General features: G+C 41.5%; 1 protein-coding gene across 8 annotated transcripts in view; it reads left to right on the top strand.

Annotated features, from left to right (window-relative positions):
- Window positions 1-17,155, top strand: part of OTUD7A (OTU deubiquitinase 7A) — a 105,857-nt gene extending 88,702 nt beyond the window's left edge. For 7 of the 8 annotated variants that reach the window (XM_085070820.1, XM_085070821.1, XM_085070819.1 and 4 more), the window contains 3 exons: window positions 3,800-3,914; window positions 4,160-4,244; window positions 6,047-17,155. In XM_085070820.1, coding sequence (XP_084926946.1) covers window positions 3,800-3,914; window positions 4,160-4,244; window positions 6,047-7,480 — 1,634 coding nt within the window. In that variant the 3' untranslated portion in view covers window positions 7,481-17,155. The remainder of the gene's footprint in view (window positions 1-3,799; window positions 3,915-4,159; window positions 4,245-6,046) is intronic. The other variant, XM_085070826.1, reaches the window with a different exon arrangement.
- The last annotated feature ends 1,208 nt before the right edge of the window (window positions 17,156-18,363 follow it).

Below are 18,363 nucleotides of genomic sequence, written 5' to 3'. Positions count from 1 at the left end.
TTCAGTTGTGTGGAGCAGCAGAGAGCATTTGGCATTTATTCTGGGATGAAGGGAATGCTGCAGCTTTCAGCTGCCAAGCTGGTTGCTGTTGGAGACTGCAGCAGTCCAGCAGCAACTACAGCATTGCTGCTGTCCTCCACGTGCTGTGACATGAGGGACATTGGCACAGGAATGCTCCAGCAGTGCCTGGGGTTTGCACCTTGCCAGCAGAGCAGCTTTGGCACACAGGGAGAGCCACAGTTGTGCAATGTCAGCAACAATGGCACAGGTGCCACAGCACATGGGCAGATTTGAGCTGTCAGGGTGCAGCTGAGAGCTGCACTTCTTACAAGAGTCATCCTGGCAAGCCAGGCCATTCATAACCTGTAGAATTTATGCTCTAACCAAGTGTCAGGAGCAGCCTCTGAAGCTGGCTGAGCTACTGCGGGTATATACACACATGTTTAAGCAGCTGCTGAGCGCTCTGGTGGAGGAGACAGTATGTCTGTATTTGAGAAATATATGTGGTCAAATAAATACTGGTGTGAATGCCTGAAGTTGTGTTTTGGCATAGAGTCCTGTATCAGATCATTTTAAACACTGCCATAAGTAGATATAAAGAGAAAACATGTTAATATCCCCTTGCCTAGGGAGGATTTAAAACATTTTGACACATCCATATCCTCTTTTTACCAGCACACAGCCCCTGGCAATCTGATGGTCACCAGGGGCCCTCTGGTTTTGAAATCCAGTGTCTGATTAAAAACCAATAAATACTTGTATATTTGTGCAGACTCTAGCAATGCAGATATTTTGTGTCTTTGTTTCCAGAAAACACAGAATAGGTCTCAGCTGCCCCTTAGACTGCTTGGAGCTTCCCACACTGCCGTGCTCAGTCTGAGTAACTGAGAGGTGTGGCAGTGGTTTTGAGCAGCACTGTGTGAGTCTCTGTGTCAGCATTTTATTGTACTGGCATCTTCAGAAATAGTTAAAGTGGTGGTTTTTTTGGATGAATAGTGACACTTGAGGCATGAGGATGAGAGCTGGGAAGTGCTGTGACTTCCTTCACAGCACAGAAGGCAGCACACCCAGCTAGGGAATGGCAGCAAAGTCCTCACTGTGTGTCTCAGACTGCAGTGGACCAAGCAGTGGCTGTCCCTTGTCACTTATCCCACCTGTTGGAATTAGGGCTGCTAGATTGTGCTTGGAGTAGTGTAGCTCCAGCTAGACAGCCAAAGCCAAGTGGGACCAACCAAGGCTGCAAACCCTGATGGAGTTGGGTGGCAGGGAGGTGCTGCAGTCTGTGGGGTGGGATGGATCCTGCCTGCAGTCATGACATAAAAATACTGTCAGGAACCTGGGGAATTTCCTACACTAAACCTCAGTTATCAAAGTTCCCTGAGAGAGGAAATATCTTACAGTGAAGACAGAATTTTCAAGCTCCCTCACTTTAGCAGATTTGTTTTGCATGAGAACAGCAGTGCTTCAGACCAGCCTCAGACTATACCTTAGAATGGGGACACAGCATTCAACTGGAAGTGAATGGTTTCTGGGTGAAGATGGAGGCTCAGAATGCATACAGGAGTTAAGACAACAGTGACATTCTACAGACAATCAGCTCTAAGCTTTGTTTAATACTTAATTTCATATTTTAATAAAATGGAGTATCGCTAAGCATTTTAATTGGTATTTTCAGTATCGGTAGAAATAGCAAGCTTTAAAAAAAAAGGATTCTTTTAATTTTTTTTTACTTTAAATAAATATTATGTATTGAACTATGTGAAAATTAGTTAGTGTCAAGCTGCCCATAAAGAAAAAAGTCACATTTACATTTAGAAATTTCCATCCCAAAGAAAGATTGCTTCAACTCTGGAAGTTTGCTGCAAACTTTTCAGCATCACCTGTCCTAGGATTACATCTGCAGTTCTTTACCAGGCTGTACCTGTAAAATCAAGTGCTACCAGAAGGGAACTATTGTGAACTTAGAATATTGTACTTTCCTAAGTTGCCTTCTTCCTTTAAATGGTTGAGCTGTTGCACTGCAAGGTCAGCTGTTAGTCCAGTTAGTGCCTGCTGGTAATTCAATTAATTGGCAGAATATGTGTTTTCCTTGTGAAACACATTCAGTTAGTTGTTTTCTCAGTCATTCCAGCCTCTTTGTTGTAATAATTTTACTGAATGCATTTCTCCAGGGAGTGTTAAAAGTGTACTCGTTTGTCAGGTGCTGTACATTTGTGATGCTCCCGTGCGCCAGGCCCTTGCTGCCCAGGGTATTCTGCACTGTACACTCAGCCTCGCTGCTTAGGCACTCGAGCTTCCCTCAGGAGCCGAGATGCCGTGCAGTATCGCTGTGTGTGCCGCTGGCTTTGGGAAGTGCGGCTGGCTTTGGGAAGTGCGGCGGGATATGGGAAGTGCGGCCGGCGGGGCTGGCTGTGCGGTTCATGCCGGGAACGGCCGGCAGGGGGAGCCGCCCCGCGGGATTTGGGCCGCTTTGGGCCTTTCCGGGCAGTTCGCGAACAGCGGCGGCGGCTGAGCCTGGATCGGGATTGGGATTGGGATTGGGATTGGGATTGGGATTGGGATTGGGATTGGGATTGGGATTGGGACCGGCACAGGCACCGGGAGCGGCCCCGCCCGCAGCCACGGGGCTGGCGGGCTGGGGGGACAGTGTGTGAGCGAAAGGGTGCGCGTCCCTTTGCCAGCGGGGGTTTGCTGCACTGCAGAAAGGTGACAAACAGCATTCAACCCCTGAGTGCAGTCAGGTTTCAGTAACTGAGCGCCATAGTGTTTGGGTGGCTTCTCCAGGTTCCTCTGCCCTTGGATTGTCTGGAATGAATGCCCAGGGCAAGTCCTGAAGGGTTCTAGTGCAGAAAGGTAAACTCCTTGGTTGGCTGTCAGGGGAGCAGCAATGATCTGCACCATGCTGAGGATCCTACCCAGGCCCTCAATAGCTTTTATGTAGTTTCCTAGTCAAAAGGAAGAGAATTGGTGGCTTTAATTAAAGCTAACATTGTTTTTTTCTTTCTTAGTTTCTTGCTGGTGACAAATGATAGACACTCTGTGACATCTGAGTGTGCTCCCTGCATGCTGAGCATAAAGCAGAGTCATTAAGAGGCAGAGTCATTAGGGCAGAGCCCGAGCAGAGAGGGGAAGAGCAGAGGAGCAAAACTGCTGGGCAGCAGTGCTGGGCTGTAAGAGCAGAAAAGGCCTTTGCACTGCACTCACTCAGCGGCCTCAAACTGACCTCTTAACCCATTTATGTGTTGATCTCTTCTCTTCAATTATGTTAATTCAATTTGAATCCAAAATCGCTCTAGCTGCCTCTTGCTTTGTTTCTTAATGCTGATATCAGTGTATTTTTATTTCTTTGACAGTGGAAAATAAAAAGATACTAAACTAAAAAAACAAAGTAATTAACATGCATGTGAATGTCTGATTCTGAGAGACAGGCAGGAATATTGCAACTTTTTATTGCTTTCTGCTATTCTAATGGCTCTGTCTCCAGGAAATGTTGATTGTACAGTACAAATGGCCATGTGGTTCTCTCCAGAGGTCTCCCCTCCTCCACAGGTGACTATCGTTCACTGCAGGAGCAATCAGTGTATTAACCTCTCCCTCTTCTCCTTTATTGCACAAACATGAAAACAGGCAAATGGAGCCTGGTATAAATCATTTGTGGTGCTCTGGATGAGGCAATTCTGCAGCACACTCAAATTCTGCCCTTCTTGAAGCAGCAATTCTGCTTTTCACAGCTGAGTCTTTTCTTCTCTTTGTCATTGTTGTTCCCCCCACCCCAATCCTTGTTTCTTCTCTGCTTCAGCGGTGATCCCCCTGACTGACTCTGAACACAAGTTACTGCCTTTGCACTTTGCGGTCGATCCTGGGAAAGACTGGGAGTGGGGAAAAGATGACAATGATAACACCAGACTGGCCAAGTAAGACCTTTCTGTAACTTCAGTGTTAAGCAGTAAAATGTCTTGAGCTGTATCTGGTTGGAGTACTGGGAGAGCTGCTAACAGCAAGGGCTTGGTTCATGTGCTCTGGTTACATGGCAGAAGACATGGGGGGGTCTTCAGCTGACCATCACAATCAGGCTGCTGTTACATCTCTCCCTGTTATGAAGTATTGCTTTTTCCTTCAGCCTTTTTGACTGTTTGTTCCCTTCTTTTTTCATCTTTAGTTTGATTCTGTCTCTTGAGGCAAAGCTTAATCTTCTGCACAGCTACATGAATGTAACCTGGATCCGCATCCCATCTGAGACACGGGTAAGGTAAACTCCCCCTTGGTCCCACAACATGGGAGATACAAGGCACAGCAGGATAGGCTGCCTGGAAACACCTCAGTGTCCCAGCAGCAGGGACAGTCACTCATGGCTCACTGACACCAATCAGGCTCATAGATTTATCTGGTTATTTCTTTTAATAACACTCTTGCTTGTATATTTTTTGCTGAAATGTGTCTTCTAGCTTAACGTTTCTGTTGCATGTTTCAGTAGTCTGTGTAGTTTAAAGAAACCTTTTCTCACCATTGTTTTCTCAGAACTTTGTCTCACTCTCCTGATGCCACTGTTAGGTCACTATTCTCTTTCTGAGAATGCATTTGCACCCGTGGACAGCTCCCAGTTTAGAGTGGCTGACAAAAGGCCACAGACTGGCACTGAACTGGAGCCTGCCTCTTCCAGAGAGCTGTTTTAGAACCATGCCCAGCTGGCACTGAGTCAGCTACAAATTTCTCTGCAAATTGCATTGAATAGATGGAGGGGCTGGGCTGGAGGCAAAAGGTTGCTAGGAGAGGATGGAGGTGATTTAGACAGCCTACACAGATGGGGTTTGAACAGAGAACCAGAACACAAAAGGAGAAAGTATTTTAACAAGCTGCAAGAGGGGGAAAATCCATTTTCGTACAGTTTCCACAGTAGCAGCTACCTCATCAGAAAAAGGAGAGTCAAAATGGTCCTGCAGTTGTAAGTGGTGAGCCCTTGTGGAACCTGGCTTTCCTCTCCCTGCTCACGTTTGCTGCAGGAGTACAGTCAGGTCACTGCAGCGCTTTCATCTCTGCTCCATGGGAATAATACCTCTGCTCCCAGCTGGGTGTTGGGGTGCTCAGGGATTCCTGGGACAGAGGGCACGTAATGCCCAGGGACAGAGCAGGCAGGTATTTCTGTAGCAGAAGTATACACATACAAACCTGACCCCTCCCCATGTCCTTGTAGTTAGTTGAGTGTTTCATATTCATCTCTAGCAGATTTGAGCTTCATGCTGCCTGAAAGCAAGGCTGTTTTACAGGAATAAATAAACAAAGTCCCACTTTAAAGTACCCTAGGATCCATGTTATTGCATTTTCAAGGAAGGTGTTTTATTATGTTACCTAAAATATAAAGTGGAACTCAGACTTGTGACCAGTTTTATCTGCATTGCCTCTCCAATAAACATGAATACACATCATTGTATTCCTCAGCTTCCTTGTTTGAGTTTAATGTCTAATATTTCAGATGAGATGTTTAGCCCTTGTATATCATACCTTTGATTTTCATGCACCAGAGACCTGAATAATCAAAAAGTCAATTTAAATAAGCTGACTTTTGAACATAATCAATTTTTAAATATACTGTATAAAGGTTTGTGTATATGTTTGCTGTATCCCCCTCACAATTTTCAGGAGCAGCTCATTCCCTTTCCATCACATCCTCCCCAGCTCCTTTCCCGCTGGCTCAGGGACATCCTGCACTGCTGATCCTCCTGTCCTGGCTCACCTGGGCAGGAGGAGAGTCACTTCTCCCTGTGACTCAGACACTGACTTTCACATGGCCTCTGAGTGACTGACTTCGATTCTACAAATGTGCCTGAAATGAGCCAAAAGCTACTGTAGGAACAAGCAAAATACATAGTAAGCACAGCCAGAAAAGCTTTATTTAGTGAAGAAACCAGTCAAAAATGTCTGTGCATAAATTAAAAAATATATTTAAAATCAACACCAAAATCTGTATTGAATTCGGGGTGGGTATTTTTGCACCAGTTCTTGTATGAAACTGATTTTGCTGTATCTAATTATAATTCCTTTTCCATAGCAGGCCCCTTTGGCTCAACCAGAATCCCCTACAGCTTCAGCTGGAGAAGACGTGCAGTCTCTGGCTGATTCAATGGACTCAGACCGAGATTCCATCTGTAGTAATTCCAATGGCAATAATGGCAAAAACGGTAAAGAAAAAGAAAAGGACAAACAAAGGAAGGATAAAGACAAAACCAGGACGGATTCAGTTGCCAATAAAATAGGAAGCCTCAGTAAAACCCTGGGAATTAAACTGAAAAAGAACATGGGTGGTCTTGGAGGTCTGGTGCACGGGAAGATGAGCAGAGCCAATTCAGGGAATGGAAAAAACGGTGACACAGTGGAGAAAGTCAAAGAGAAGAAGTCCAAGTCTCGCAAAGGGAGCAAAGAGGAATCCGGGCAGTCTGCGAGCACATCTCCATCTGAAAAGACCACTCCATCTCCCACCGACAGAGCCAGCAGCTCACCCACGGAAAAGGTGAACACTAAACCCTTCTCTGACAAGCAGGCTGACCCATGGAAGTACAGCACAGACGTGAAACTCAGCCTAAATATTTTGAGAGCTGCCATGCAGGGTGAACGAAAGTTTATTTTTGCTGGCCTTCTTTTGACCAGTCACAGGCATCAGTTCCACGAGGAGATGATCGGCTATTACCTGACCAGTGCCCAGGAGCGCTTCAACGCAGAGCAGGAGCAGAAAAGAAAGGAAGCTGAGAAAAAGGCTGCACTGAACGGCTCATCCAGTAGGAAACTGGAGCCAGAAGCATTTTCAAAAGAAAAATTAGAAACATCTCCTCAGGATAGGGCATCACCCGTCTTGCCTCAAAGCCATACGACTCAACTGGTTTTAAAATTTAAAGACCGCACTAGTCCCACCCCCAGCTCCTTTTCCTCGCCCAGCAACGGCGCCAAGAAAAGCGGCCCCATCCCGGTGTCTGCCCACTATAGCCATACCCCACCCGTTCAGAGGCAAAGTGTCATCCATCTGCATGACGTCAACTCCAAGCCATCGAGCTTCCAGGACGATACCTACAAGCCAGTGGTGGGCACCCTGAAAACCTGTGCCACCTACCCGCAGCAGAACCGGTCGCTGAGCTCGCAGAGCTACAGCCCCGCGCGCCTGCCCGGCATGCGCACCGTCAACACGGTGGAGTCGCTGAGCTACGCCAGGCCTGCCGAACACAAGTCCCAGACCTACACCAACGGCTTCAACACTGGGGACATCAGAGACTGCTTGGAGTACGCTGACGAGGACGCTCCTCAGACCTGGCTCAACAACGATAAAAACCAAGGCAGAAGCACAGTTTGCCCAATCTATTCCATCCAGCAGAACCGCTGTAAGAAGGAGAACTGTTCCTTTTATGGTCGTCCTGAGACTGAAAATTACTGTTCCTACTGCTACAAAGAGGAGTTAAAGCGCAGGGAGAGGGACAGCAAGGGACACAGGCATTGAGGATTCTTCTGTGACTACTTAGTTTTACCATTTTCTTACTTACAAAGTAAACAGTGTTGGATTGCAGTAAAAGGAATCCTTAAAAAAAGAATAAAGGATTGATGAGTAAATAGTGTCTAGCTCTTCGCTTTTCCGGGGCAATGAGGAAATAATAGGATTAATTTATCATAAAAAAATATTATTTTCCATTTTGTCAGTGTCTTTTTTACATATACTGGTAAGCTGAAGGGTTGTTTACTCCTTTGTCAGTGCTGTGTATATGTTTGGTCAAAAATTTACTAATGGTGCCTGAATTTACACTGACATCACTCAGGTAGTAGAATGATAGAGAAAGTCATACTAGCGAAGATGTGGTGTTGTAATAGGGTAGTATCTGCCTTGCAGACATTTGAAATGATATAGCTATTATTGAGAGTATTTTTTCCTCAGTAAAACCTAAATTTTTCATAGCCTTTTTTTTCAGGAGGGTAGTGATTTTGCATACTGCACATTTTTAACATGGCAGCATATTGCATTACTACTAATGTTTGTACTTATTTCAGTCTGAAATGGAATGATTCTGGAAAAATGGGAGTGAAAGGTCTGAATTCATGAGGGCTGTAGCTCTTCCTAATTTAAAGTTATTACCAATTATTTCTATATTTTCATTAAAAAAAAACAAAACAGATTTGAGCCACTTTAATTTGCACTGAGTTTTTAAACAGGTTTTATAAGAGAATTCTTTATGACTTCATGTCCCCAAGCCCCCCACACAGTATAGTTTTTTGCACCTGAATTTCAGAAGTATTTTTGTTGCTGTTAAAATGCAGAGAAATATTAAAACTAAAATTAAAAAAAATAAATACTAGATACGGAAAATTTGATGACCAGCTAGGAAATTTAGGATCATTTTAGATCTGAACTGCTTGCCAAAACAAATGTAATGCATCAATTTATTCCCTTAGCTAGTGCACGAACTTAATCATTATTTACTTATTCCTTCTCAACGTTATTGAGTGATAATTATTGCAAGTGTAACTACTTGAGCCTTTCTTGAAGGCTGTTGGCTCCACCTCTTTTCGAGTCTTCTCGAGTGAGTCATCTCCCCCCCCAGGAGGTTCCCAGATGGCTATAAAATACCTCCAGCAGGAATGGCAGCTCCTAGCACAGATTTGCACAAGTCTGATATCCAAATATTTATGTAAGTGTTTGCAATACTTTTGAAAATAAAACTTTGCTCACAGAAACATTTCTGCAAAGCAGACACCGCAGATACTGTTGAAGTGGATGGATGACGTGAGGAAGTTTTTGGGGATACAGGGCTGGTTTTGCACCCCTCCACCATCAGCTGGCAGAATGTAGGAACAAGAGCTCTTTGGTGGTGTTACACTTGTAAACAATGGCTCATTTTAAGAGCTGATTTTGCAGAACAGGTGAAGTACTGCCTTCAGGACTGCTGACTCTGCCACCTCAGGCTGCAGAGCAGGAGTTCTGCCTTCCTCACTATGGAATAGCACTTTTCTGGCCCACACAGGAAACATCCTTGCCAAAGAGTCTTTGTTTCTGATCATTTTTCTGCTGCAGCCCAGTTTTAATTCTTGACATGGGTGGCACCGTTTCACTTGCATACAGTTAATCCTAATTAACCCTGAAACCAAGCCTAAAGTCCCCTGTAAAACAAGATGCACAAACCTCTGCTGCCGTGTACTGGCTTTGAGAAAAAACACGTGAGCTTCTTCCAGTGTCCCAACTTGGTAGAGCTGAGCACACACTTAAAATTGACCATATTTTTAGGTTTTCTGCTGAATGGGAGGTTTCAAAAGAAGTCCCTCGGCTACTTCTATAAAAAGTTAGGGTCTTTGCCATGTTAGCTGTTCCATGAATCCAGACCTGTACTTCATATTCCTTGCTGTATACTGAGCATACACTGAATCTTACTGAACTTTCATTCCTTCATAAAAGGAAAATATTGGTATGTGTTAAAGCTCCGTGTGACTTCTGTCCTTAAGGTAAGCACCTTCCAAATCCCATGTCTCCTGTTGCATACACTGGTAAGCAGTGTTCTGTTTTGCTTTGCTGTTGTGATTATTACATTTAAGTCCTAATTGTCAAAGAAAACTGGGATTGCAAATTATGCTAAAACAAGCCAGACCATATTAAAAGAAATTAAATATTATACTTGATTGTATTTGCTGCTGAGACTGGGAAAACTGGCAGGATAAAACTTCAGGAAAACCAGAAATATTTAAGAATTCTTGGGGCATTAGAGTAGCAGTAGTGTGTGATACTCTGAGAATCATTTCTCTGTAAAGTTGTGATTAAGAAATATTACATTAGCAGCAAACCACACCAGACAGTGTATTTAAGTGAGTTATATCCTTTCTGAATGAGGAAAAAAGCAGTACATCTGTAAAAATAAGCAATTACCATGAGATTTTGCTGCTTCCCATTTTCATAGGATTTGTTTCTGTAGTATATTTTTGATTCTCTGCTCATGAAAAAAAGACATTTAAAACCAGTCAGCATTTAGGTAAATTACTCTGTTCTGAACTACTGAGTACATTGTACCTGTGTGTTAGATTATTTTGAGAAATTCATCCATCTTGTCTGTATAGGATACCAAACCTGAGTGTTCATGATCATCCTCAGGACACAGGTATTTTGATAAATATTTACCACAACAGAATTGTTCACTTTAAAATACCTGTTGTATGAAATACTGACAGAACACTTTTTAGTTGTGCCTGTTTCCTTAGAATCTTTTTGCTGGGATATCTTTGAATAATTTTCTAATTGCTGTTTTCTTTTAGAACTCTCCTCAAACATCCCATGATTCTGTTGTCCAAAACATTTTAAATTGAAAGGAAGTTGTAGGCCTACAATGCAATTTGTCTGTTAAAACCTACCCCTCTTTTCCCTGTAGTTGTCCTTTTTTTCTAGATAAGTAATACTGGGGCTGGGGAGGTTTCTTTCTGTTTCTGGGCTCTTTGTGGCAGTTGTGCCACAGCTGGTGTTGAACAGACCAAACATGCAGAAACTGTGCCCCCCCCGATGGACTCTTGTCCCATTAAAAGAGGACTGTAGCTATAAAATTTTCTACCTATTTTGTTAGAGAGTTCATGAGTTGCACTGACCAGCACCGAAAGAAATTGTCATTCCTTAGCTCCATGTTAGAGGTAATTACCTTCATATGTATTTTTGTATTGTACTTTGAGTGCTCTTTTGAGTTATTTTTCCTGACAGCTGGAAGTGTATGCAGCTCATAGGCCAGAGGGTTCTGTGCCTGATCTGCCCTCTCTACACCCTCCAGAGCTGGAGAGAAGTCAGTTTTGCTTTGGGGGGTCCCTGCTCATTCATTGTTAGCCCAAGTGGCTGCAATGCACACTCATATTTTTGCATTTCTATGTGCTTTTTTCCCCTCTCTCCTTCACAGTGATTCAACATTTATCACTGTTGTCCAGATTTCAGAAATACAGAGTAAATACTGGGTAGTCTACTCATTCCCAGAATGGATCCAAAATCACCAGGAGAGATTTAGCTTGAAGGAAGCTGGAATTCCTTTAAAGTGTGAAAATGCAGTTTTCCTAATTTAAAAAAGGCTTAAACCTATTATGCATTTTTTTTAAACTTTGTTCTAAACTCTGATGCAAAGGTCTGTTTGTAACAGAGGATGTCTGTGATACATAATAGGTTTCAGTAAAGTGCCATTTAAAATGCTTTGTAAAGAATTAATAATGCACTGTTAGAGTTTACAAATATATTTTCAGAAGTTGGTATCAGTTGTAGCATATGGCTAACGAGCAGCTCATTTGCAAGGTTTTGTAGATTATCAAAAGTAACTTCTGACTTTGGATTTTAAACCAATTGGTGGACTTTTTGCTCTATAAATGCGATGGCAATATTATCCCAGTTTTCTTTAGCAATTAGTTGCTTCTTCCTAAGTCAAAGATGACATTAGGAGCATCAGTGAAAGATGCTGTACTTGAAAAGGTTTGTGTTGCTTGTATCTTAAGCAGTCTGAGCAGGCCAAGTGGAGTGTTGAGTGGTGTCTGTGGAGCTGAGAGCTGATGTGAGCAGTGGTGCTTGGCCCAGAAAGCCCTGAGGACACCTGGCTGCAGTGTCTGCCCAGGCAGGGCCACTCCTCACACAGAGGCACGTGCAGGGTCTGCTACTCCTCGGGTGATCAATGTGTAGATATCAAAAAATGCACAGCACAGATCTGACAAAATACTGCCCTCCACCTCCCCGAATCTGAAACATCTGCACTGGTGCTCACCTTCACCAACGGGAATGGTCTCCCTGACAGCAAGGAGACTGCTTATCTTCAGAGCCTTTCAGCAAGTGTTAAGGGAAGGAATAAATGTTTTTGATCAAGGCCCGAGCCTGCACAGTGTCTGTTCCCCACAGGCTGCCTGACGTTACTCTTCCAAGGAGAGAATCAGTGAGAATTTTGCCTGAGGAGTAGAGGGAAGCCTTAGGCCTCTTTGGGCTACATTTGCTGTCCTCTGCTGTGTGTGGACAGAATCCCATTGGTTGTGGGGGCCTTAAATCAGGTGCTTCGTTGACATGTAACATACTTGCAAACTGGGCATGAAAGTCCAAGCTGGTAAGGGAGTCAGGTCTTCCTAAAACTCTGAGTGTTTTGCACAGATGAAAACCCATATGTTAACAGAAACCACAATAATCTTGGATAAACATAGGTCCAGAGAAGCAAAGTAACTGTTGCTGATTGTAGATGGCTTTTCAGCTTAGTGTATTTTAAGTCTCTGTCAGTGTATTTGAAGAATATTTGTTTTAGGGAATGGCAGCTTACGCAGAGGATCACCAAACTATACCATAGAGTTGAAATTATTTCAAAACAGACACTAATAATCTATTTTAATTTGCACACAGATTTCCAGTGTATATGACTAAAATATTATATTGTTAAAAATGAGAGGAAAACAACACAAAGGTGTTTGTAAGTATGTTCTATTTGTAGACTTAAGGCTGTATTATGTTGGAATTTTACAAGCCAAGTTTAAATTGTAATATAGAAATTATTTTTATATTATTTTCAAAATACGCTACAGAGCAATATTTTGCGCCTTTATTATAAACAGGGTCATCATTTTAGTAGGTTACTTTCAGAAATGCTGGTAGAAATTAACCATGAAAAGAAAGCTTTGTAAATGTACTTGTTTCTAACTGCTCTGTCTGTTGTGCACATCTGTATCTTATGTGAGTTGAATATACAAATTTTTTTTTAATTGAAAAGCTTTAAATTTTTCTTTATATATTTTGGTACAACACTGTTCCTCTCTATTTAATTCTTCTCTTCCAGTCCTTACCAATAGCCACTTTTATAAGCAGATTCTGAATAAACATTCACCTGGAAAATTTCCTTACCAAATGAAACATTTCTGCACAGGTATTGATTGACTTGGGACATTCATAATACACTCTGAACCCATTGGAGCAGAATTAGTTTGCTTTTTTTTTTAAAAAAAAAAAGAGAATCAGCTATTTATTATTCCTTCATAATGAAAATCAAGAATTAATAACCCATGCAATCATCTGGGGGAAAAAAATCACTGTAGATCATAGAAGTGTCATCCCTAATTGGCAGATACATTGTCTTAATATGTATCAAATATGCATTAGCTTCTTGCAGATTGAAGTGTTCAGATAATATTTCTTCATAGTTCTTTGTATTGTACATATCAATTACTGATGAACTGTGCAAAGAAAAAGACATCCCAAACTGATGCATATGTTAAATTACAAGTCTGAATAGTTTTTAATATTCCCTGACTTCTGTGGCTTAGTTTGTTGGGATTTGTTTGTTTGTTTAAGAATTGCTATTAAGGGATGTCCTGCAACCAAAATTTTCAAATCTGGATGCCTCATGATTGTGCATCTGGTTTTCTCCTGATCAATAGACTGGTTTTAAGGTGTACTAAGCATCCATTTCTGTGGGAAGAAAAGGTCCCTCTTGGTTTCAGAAAATCAAGTGAGTGTTACTCCAGGTTACTGTTCAAGTCTTTTCCTTATTAACATTGTACATTTATTTTCAGTCAATAGAATTTACATTTTGGCTTTAGTGATTTTTCCATGTGTGAACAAATAATGGGGCTTATTCATAAAGTGATTGTGTGAGAATGGAGAGCTTTGCCTTGTACCAAAACACCACAGAATTGTTTAACTGTTTAATTCTTAATGGGGCTCTAGTATTCCACTGTTGGGGTGGGGAAATAAGACCATATTTTTTCCTTGGGTATCATGATCCTGTTATATTGTCTGGTTGGATTTTTTCCTCTCAAGTGAATATGCTGTTCTGATTGCTGGTTTATCTCCCGTTACCTGAATGCCTGTACTGTACCAAGAGAATTGAAATGGCTGATGCACATTTGCACTGTGGAACAGGCCATGTGGGTAAAAGCCACTGTGTTCCAAACAGCCTTAAAATTATGACTCTCTGGGGACTGAGAGTCACTTAACTGGATGCAGCCTCTGTCCTACTTCCTCATTTAACCATGACTGTAAAACACTCAAGCCTGCTGTAGTCTGTGTGTCTCTGGACATATTCATCTGAAACCCTGTAATCTTAATAGAAAGTTTTCTTTTAAAAATTGTGATTCTTTGATAAGCGTTAGTGTGTCAGGAAACCTTAGTCAAAAGAGGAGATGGAGTAAAAACAAAGAGATAAACATAGCTAGTAGAGTAACCAGGGCACCAAAATACTAAAAAGAGCGAAAACTGTTAAGATGTATCAAAAGCCATTTCCTGTCAAAATGGTATGTTTTGTAGATCTTCCATTATTCTGGGAAAACAGAAATGTGTTTGCCATTCATCTCTGCATCTAATACAGCCTCTTACTTTGTTGCAGAGGTTTTCTTTTGGGGAAGAAGGGAGAAAAGGAAATTCCCTTCTTAAAGAAAGAAAATTCTAGTGGCAGAATCATCTGAGATTGCAAAAAAATGATCCAGTGTTGGAACTAAACAGTGCCTAATTCCAATGTGCATTGAGTATTTCATTTTCATTTTGCCCCTTTCAAATACCATTTCTTTTAAAAAATGAAGGGAGGGGAAGTTCAAAGATTAAGCTTGTATGTTAATCATCCAGTCTTCCTTCTTTCAAACGTGGAATCTATATAAACATGAAAATGAAATTACACTGGAGTTGCACTTTCCCTTCTGAGAAGTAAAAGCCACCTTTATAGGTAAATTCCGTGTAATTGCTTTGGCACAGAGTAAAATTAGAACCCCTTGGGACAGAACCTTTGCCTGATGAAGCCTGAGAGCCATGGCCACCGTAGCCAAAACAGCAGGGCTGGGTTATTCTTGCCTTTAACACAGATGCAGTTCATTCTGGCTCAAAGTGTCTGAACAGTATCTTTGTAGTAAAGGTGAAGTGGAACACTGCCTTTTTTGCCACTTGCTTCCAGGTTTAAGTAACAAAAAGCCTCTTCCCCATGCTTTTGGTTAAAATATGCAGGAGATGCAGCAGCAAAACATGGCATCTCAGGCTCAGAGAATGCCCCACATCCCCTTAAAAACGGGCTTTGCAATCAGGTACAAATTGAAACACAGCCATGTGGGCGTGACAGAAGCGCTCTCATCTCAACTTTGCAAATTGTGTGCACTTTTAATACTAACAAAAACGAAGCAATGGTTTTGTTGTTTATTTGCTCAAGGTTCTGAGTGCTGTAAATACAGTCTTTGTATAATGCACAGTGTGTGTACAGTACAGAAATGCTTTTCCCCCGGAGCCGTTCGGAGAGCTTTGCATGCACATGGTGCCCAACTCTGCTCACTCACCATAACCAAGGAGAACAAACAGGATTTGGGCCTAGACTAAATAATGGATGAAATTAGTCACACAGACCTAAACAGCTACGAGTTAACAGCCATGGTGTTCTAGGCCAGCTTTGACAGCTTTGTATAAAACTCCATCCCAATGACTGAGATGAGGTTTGTGCTCTTTCCTGGGAAGGAGCAGTCACCTGTGTCTGTGCCCATTGCTCTTAGCCTCTGACTCCTGTGTTTGTAACGTGCCAGGCTTAGCATGATTCAGCTAGGAAGCAGTTTTTAAAATCTGCACAGAGCTTGTTTTCCTTTTGGAATCCATCTCGGGTTTTACTTTGCATTCAATTTTAAGACATAAAATACTGTTATGACCATTTCATAATGCCTTGAAGTTGTCTCTTGTGGGGCTGAAAGACTTTGTTCTCCTTGGGAGGCCTTGTTCTTCCTCATTGATTCTTGTGACTAACATTTTTGTATGGAAAAAGTTGAATGAACCATTGAAAGTATCACTGCTGTTTACATGTACTTCTGCCATTTGGTACACTTTGGTTAAAACCAATGCCTCTCAGACATGGCAAAGCTTGAAGGACAGTCTGAAGTATTATATACAAAAGGTATATGTAGTTAATTCATCATGACTTTAGTGTTGCTGTTGTATAATATGCCCACTCCCCCAACTGTCTGTACATCTCTTTTCCTACTGCTAACTTTTTTTTTCATTTTTTACTTTCTTAGACAAATTCTAAAGCTCTTTGTCCTTAAAGCCTGTGATAGATTTTCCAATAAAGAGGATTTGGCTTTCTCAGTTCAGTTTGCACACAAAGTGACTTGTCTCCCCAAACAAGAATTAAAGTAACACAGATGTCACACTCTTGGTTTAGAGAAGTTTATTTACTCATTAACTGAGAGTCTCTGTTCAATTATAATCAAAGCTAATTATATAAAGTTTAAAATATCAGGACTGGTAATGTGACTTTATCTAATAACCTGGCAAACTCAGCTTTTTTAACACATAGACATGTACAATAAATGTATTTGTACTTGAAGTCTGTATTTCAAAGAAAGATAGTAGTTGGCTCTCACTGGGGCTTAAGAAAATGTTTAAAAGGGATAAAGTAAGTCTAATTGATTTTGGTTGGCTGAGAATTCAACTTCTTCATAGTCTTACCACCCTTCTCATTTTTCAGAGTCTGAGTTTTCTTGTTGCCTTCTCTAAGTTTAGACTCTTTTAGCAAATACTGATTTAGGCTTTCCATAAACTATGTAATAGAAACTACAGAAATTTATTTAAAGCTGAAATACTTTCCAGTTTTCTTGTTTGACCATTTTCATGCAAAAAGGAATTAATTTATCTTTTCCCATTTCCCCTCCCTATGCATAATTTCAAAACACAATTGGTTGCAGTCACTTTTGTCTGCAAAGAAAACAGTCGATCATTTTTAAGCTGACTGCCATATTGTTTAAATCCATTGTTCAAAAGAAACAGGAGCATTAATTAACATTAAAGCATAAGGAATATTTCTTGTTGTGAAAAGTGTGAGTTCTTGAGAACCTTTTCTACATACAGTTTTCATTCAAATTCAACTTAAATGTCATTTTTAATCTGATCCATACTTTGACAAAGATGATGTGTAAGAGCTGTTTTTAGCAGTTGGATTGTTACTTTGTAAAGTATTAAAGCACTAAACCAATTTTTGCAATAGGTAGTAAAACTTGCTTTTGTTTTGAAAAACTTCCAGTTATAACTGTCGCACTTTTTATAGCAGAACTGTATTTAATTTCTTTCTTTTATGAAAGATTACTCAAAGTAACTGATAGCTCTGTAATCTGTGTGAATTGGCTTCTCCATTATTTGAATCTGAGAGAAGCTACAATGCCTATTCAATAAAATTAACTTATTTCTAAAGTACCTGTTTGCTTGAATTCTTGTTTGTGCTTTCTGTGTGCTCTCTGAGTGATGCTGGGCAGATCCCAAACCCCAGGGAGGAAGCAGGGGACAAGGATAAGGGGCTGCTGCAAGCCTGGGGGGGGCGGGGGGGGAGTTGGCTAAGCACAACCTTGTGTGCTGCTGCCATTTAAAAGAGCAAATTGAGTCTCTTTCCCAAAACTCCACCATGCTGAAATCAAGCTGTTAATACTGTTACCTCAGAGGAAGCAAAACAAAAGTAGTTCAAGGAGCCTAACGTTGCTAGAAACCTCAGATCAAGAGCATGTACAAATCCTGTGGGAAAGATTTCGTTTCTCTGGCCTGCTGTAGGAGCTGATCCTCCCTTATCTAATTTCAGTGCACATCAGAAATGGTGACAATGGAATTGCACCAGACCAGGGACACACTGGAAATGGAGAGGGCATTGCAGGGGCTGCCCCTTAAGCACAATAATTGAAGGAAAAAGGCCAGGGGTAGCTTGAGTGAAGAACTAGAGGGGCAAAAGGATTCTGAAGTGGAAGTAGAAGCTGTGGCTGATGCGCCAGCCATGTGCCTCCTAGGAGGGATGATGAAAACCTCTTCAAGGAGAAAGCCTTAGAGGGCTACAGCGGGACCTTATAATAATAGACTATAATACAGGACATAATACAGGACTGCTAAACAACTAATAATCAAAACTCACAGAGTGCTGTGAATCTGAGACCAAAAAAAAGGAACATCAGTAGTAGTAGTAGTAGTGCAACCATAGTATTTGCCCAAATGTTTAGCTATTTGCAGCATAAGAGAAATCTGTTTGATAAAGCAAAGGCCAAGGCAGTTACCTGAGCTCCTTGAGCTGGAGAAATTCATAAAGGATTCCTGCCCTCTGCTGTGCCCCATTTTATGTTTGCAAAATACTGCCTTTCTGCACAGAAAAATGTTAAGTCACTGTGTTCACTCAAGAAGGTTACAGAAGCATCTGAACAGAAAAGCTATGTCTCAGTGCTGTGCAGAATGATGATTAATTTATTTTCTTCATTCTACAGGAACTCATCTCCAGGATGCCTGCAAAGGCTGAAAACTATTGGAGTGACTGAAATAAAAGGATGGCAGAACCAAGCATCCACTCCTCTTCCACAAGATTCAACAGCCTGTAAGTCATGGTATAGTCAAGTTTCTTTGAAATGTGGCATTAGATTAGATTTCATCTG

The sequence above is a fragment of the Lichenostomus cassidix genome, chromosome 10 (assembly GCF_008360975.1).
Source record: "Lichenostomus cassidix isolate B80296 chromosome 10, HeHo_3.0, whole genome shotgun sequence".
Taxonomy (NCBI): Eukaryota; Metazoa; Chordata; class Aves; order Passeriformes; family Meliphagidae; genus Lichenostomus; species Lichenostomus cassidix.
This window is presented reverse-complemented; position numbering and strand designations above follow the sequence as displayed.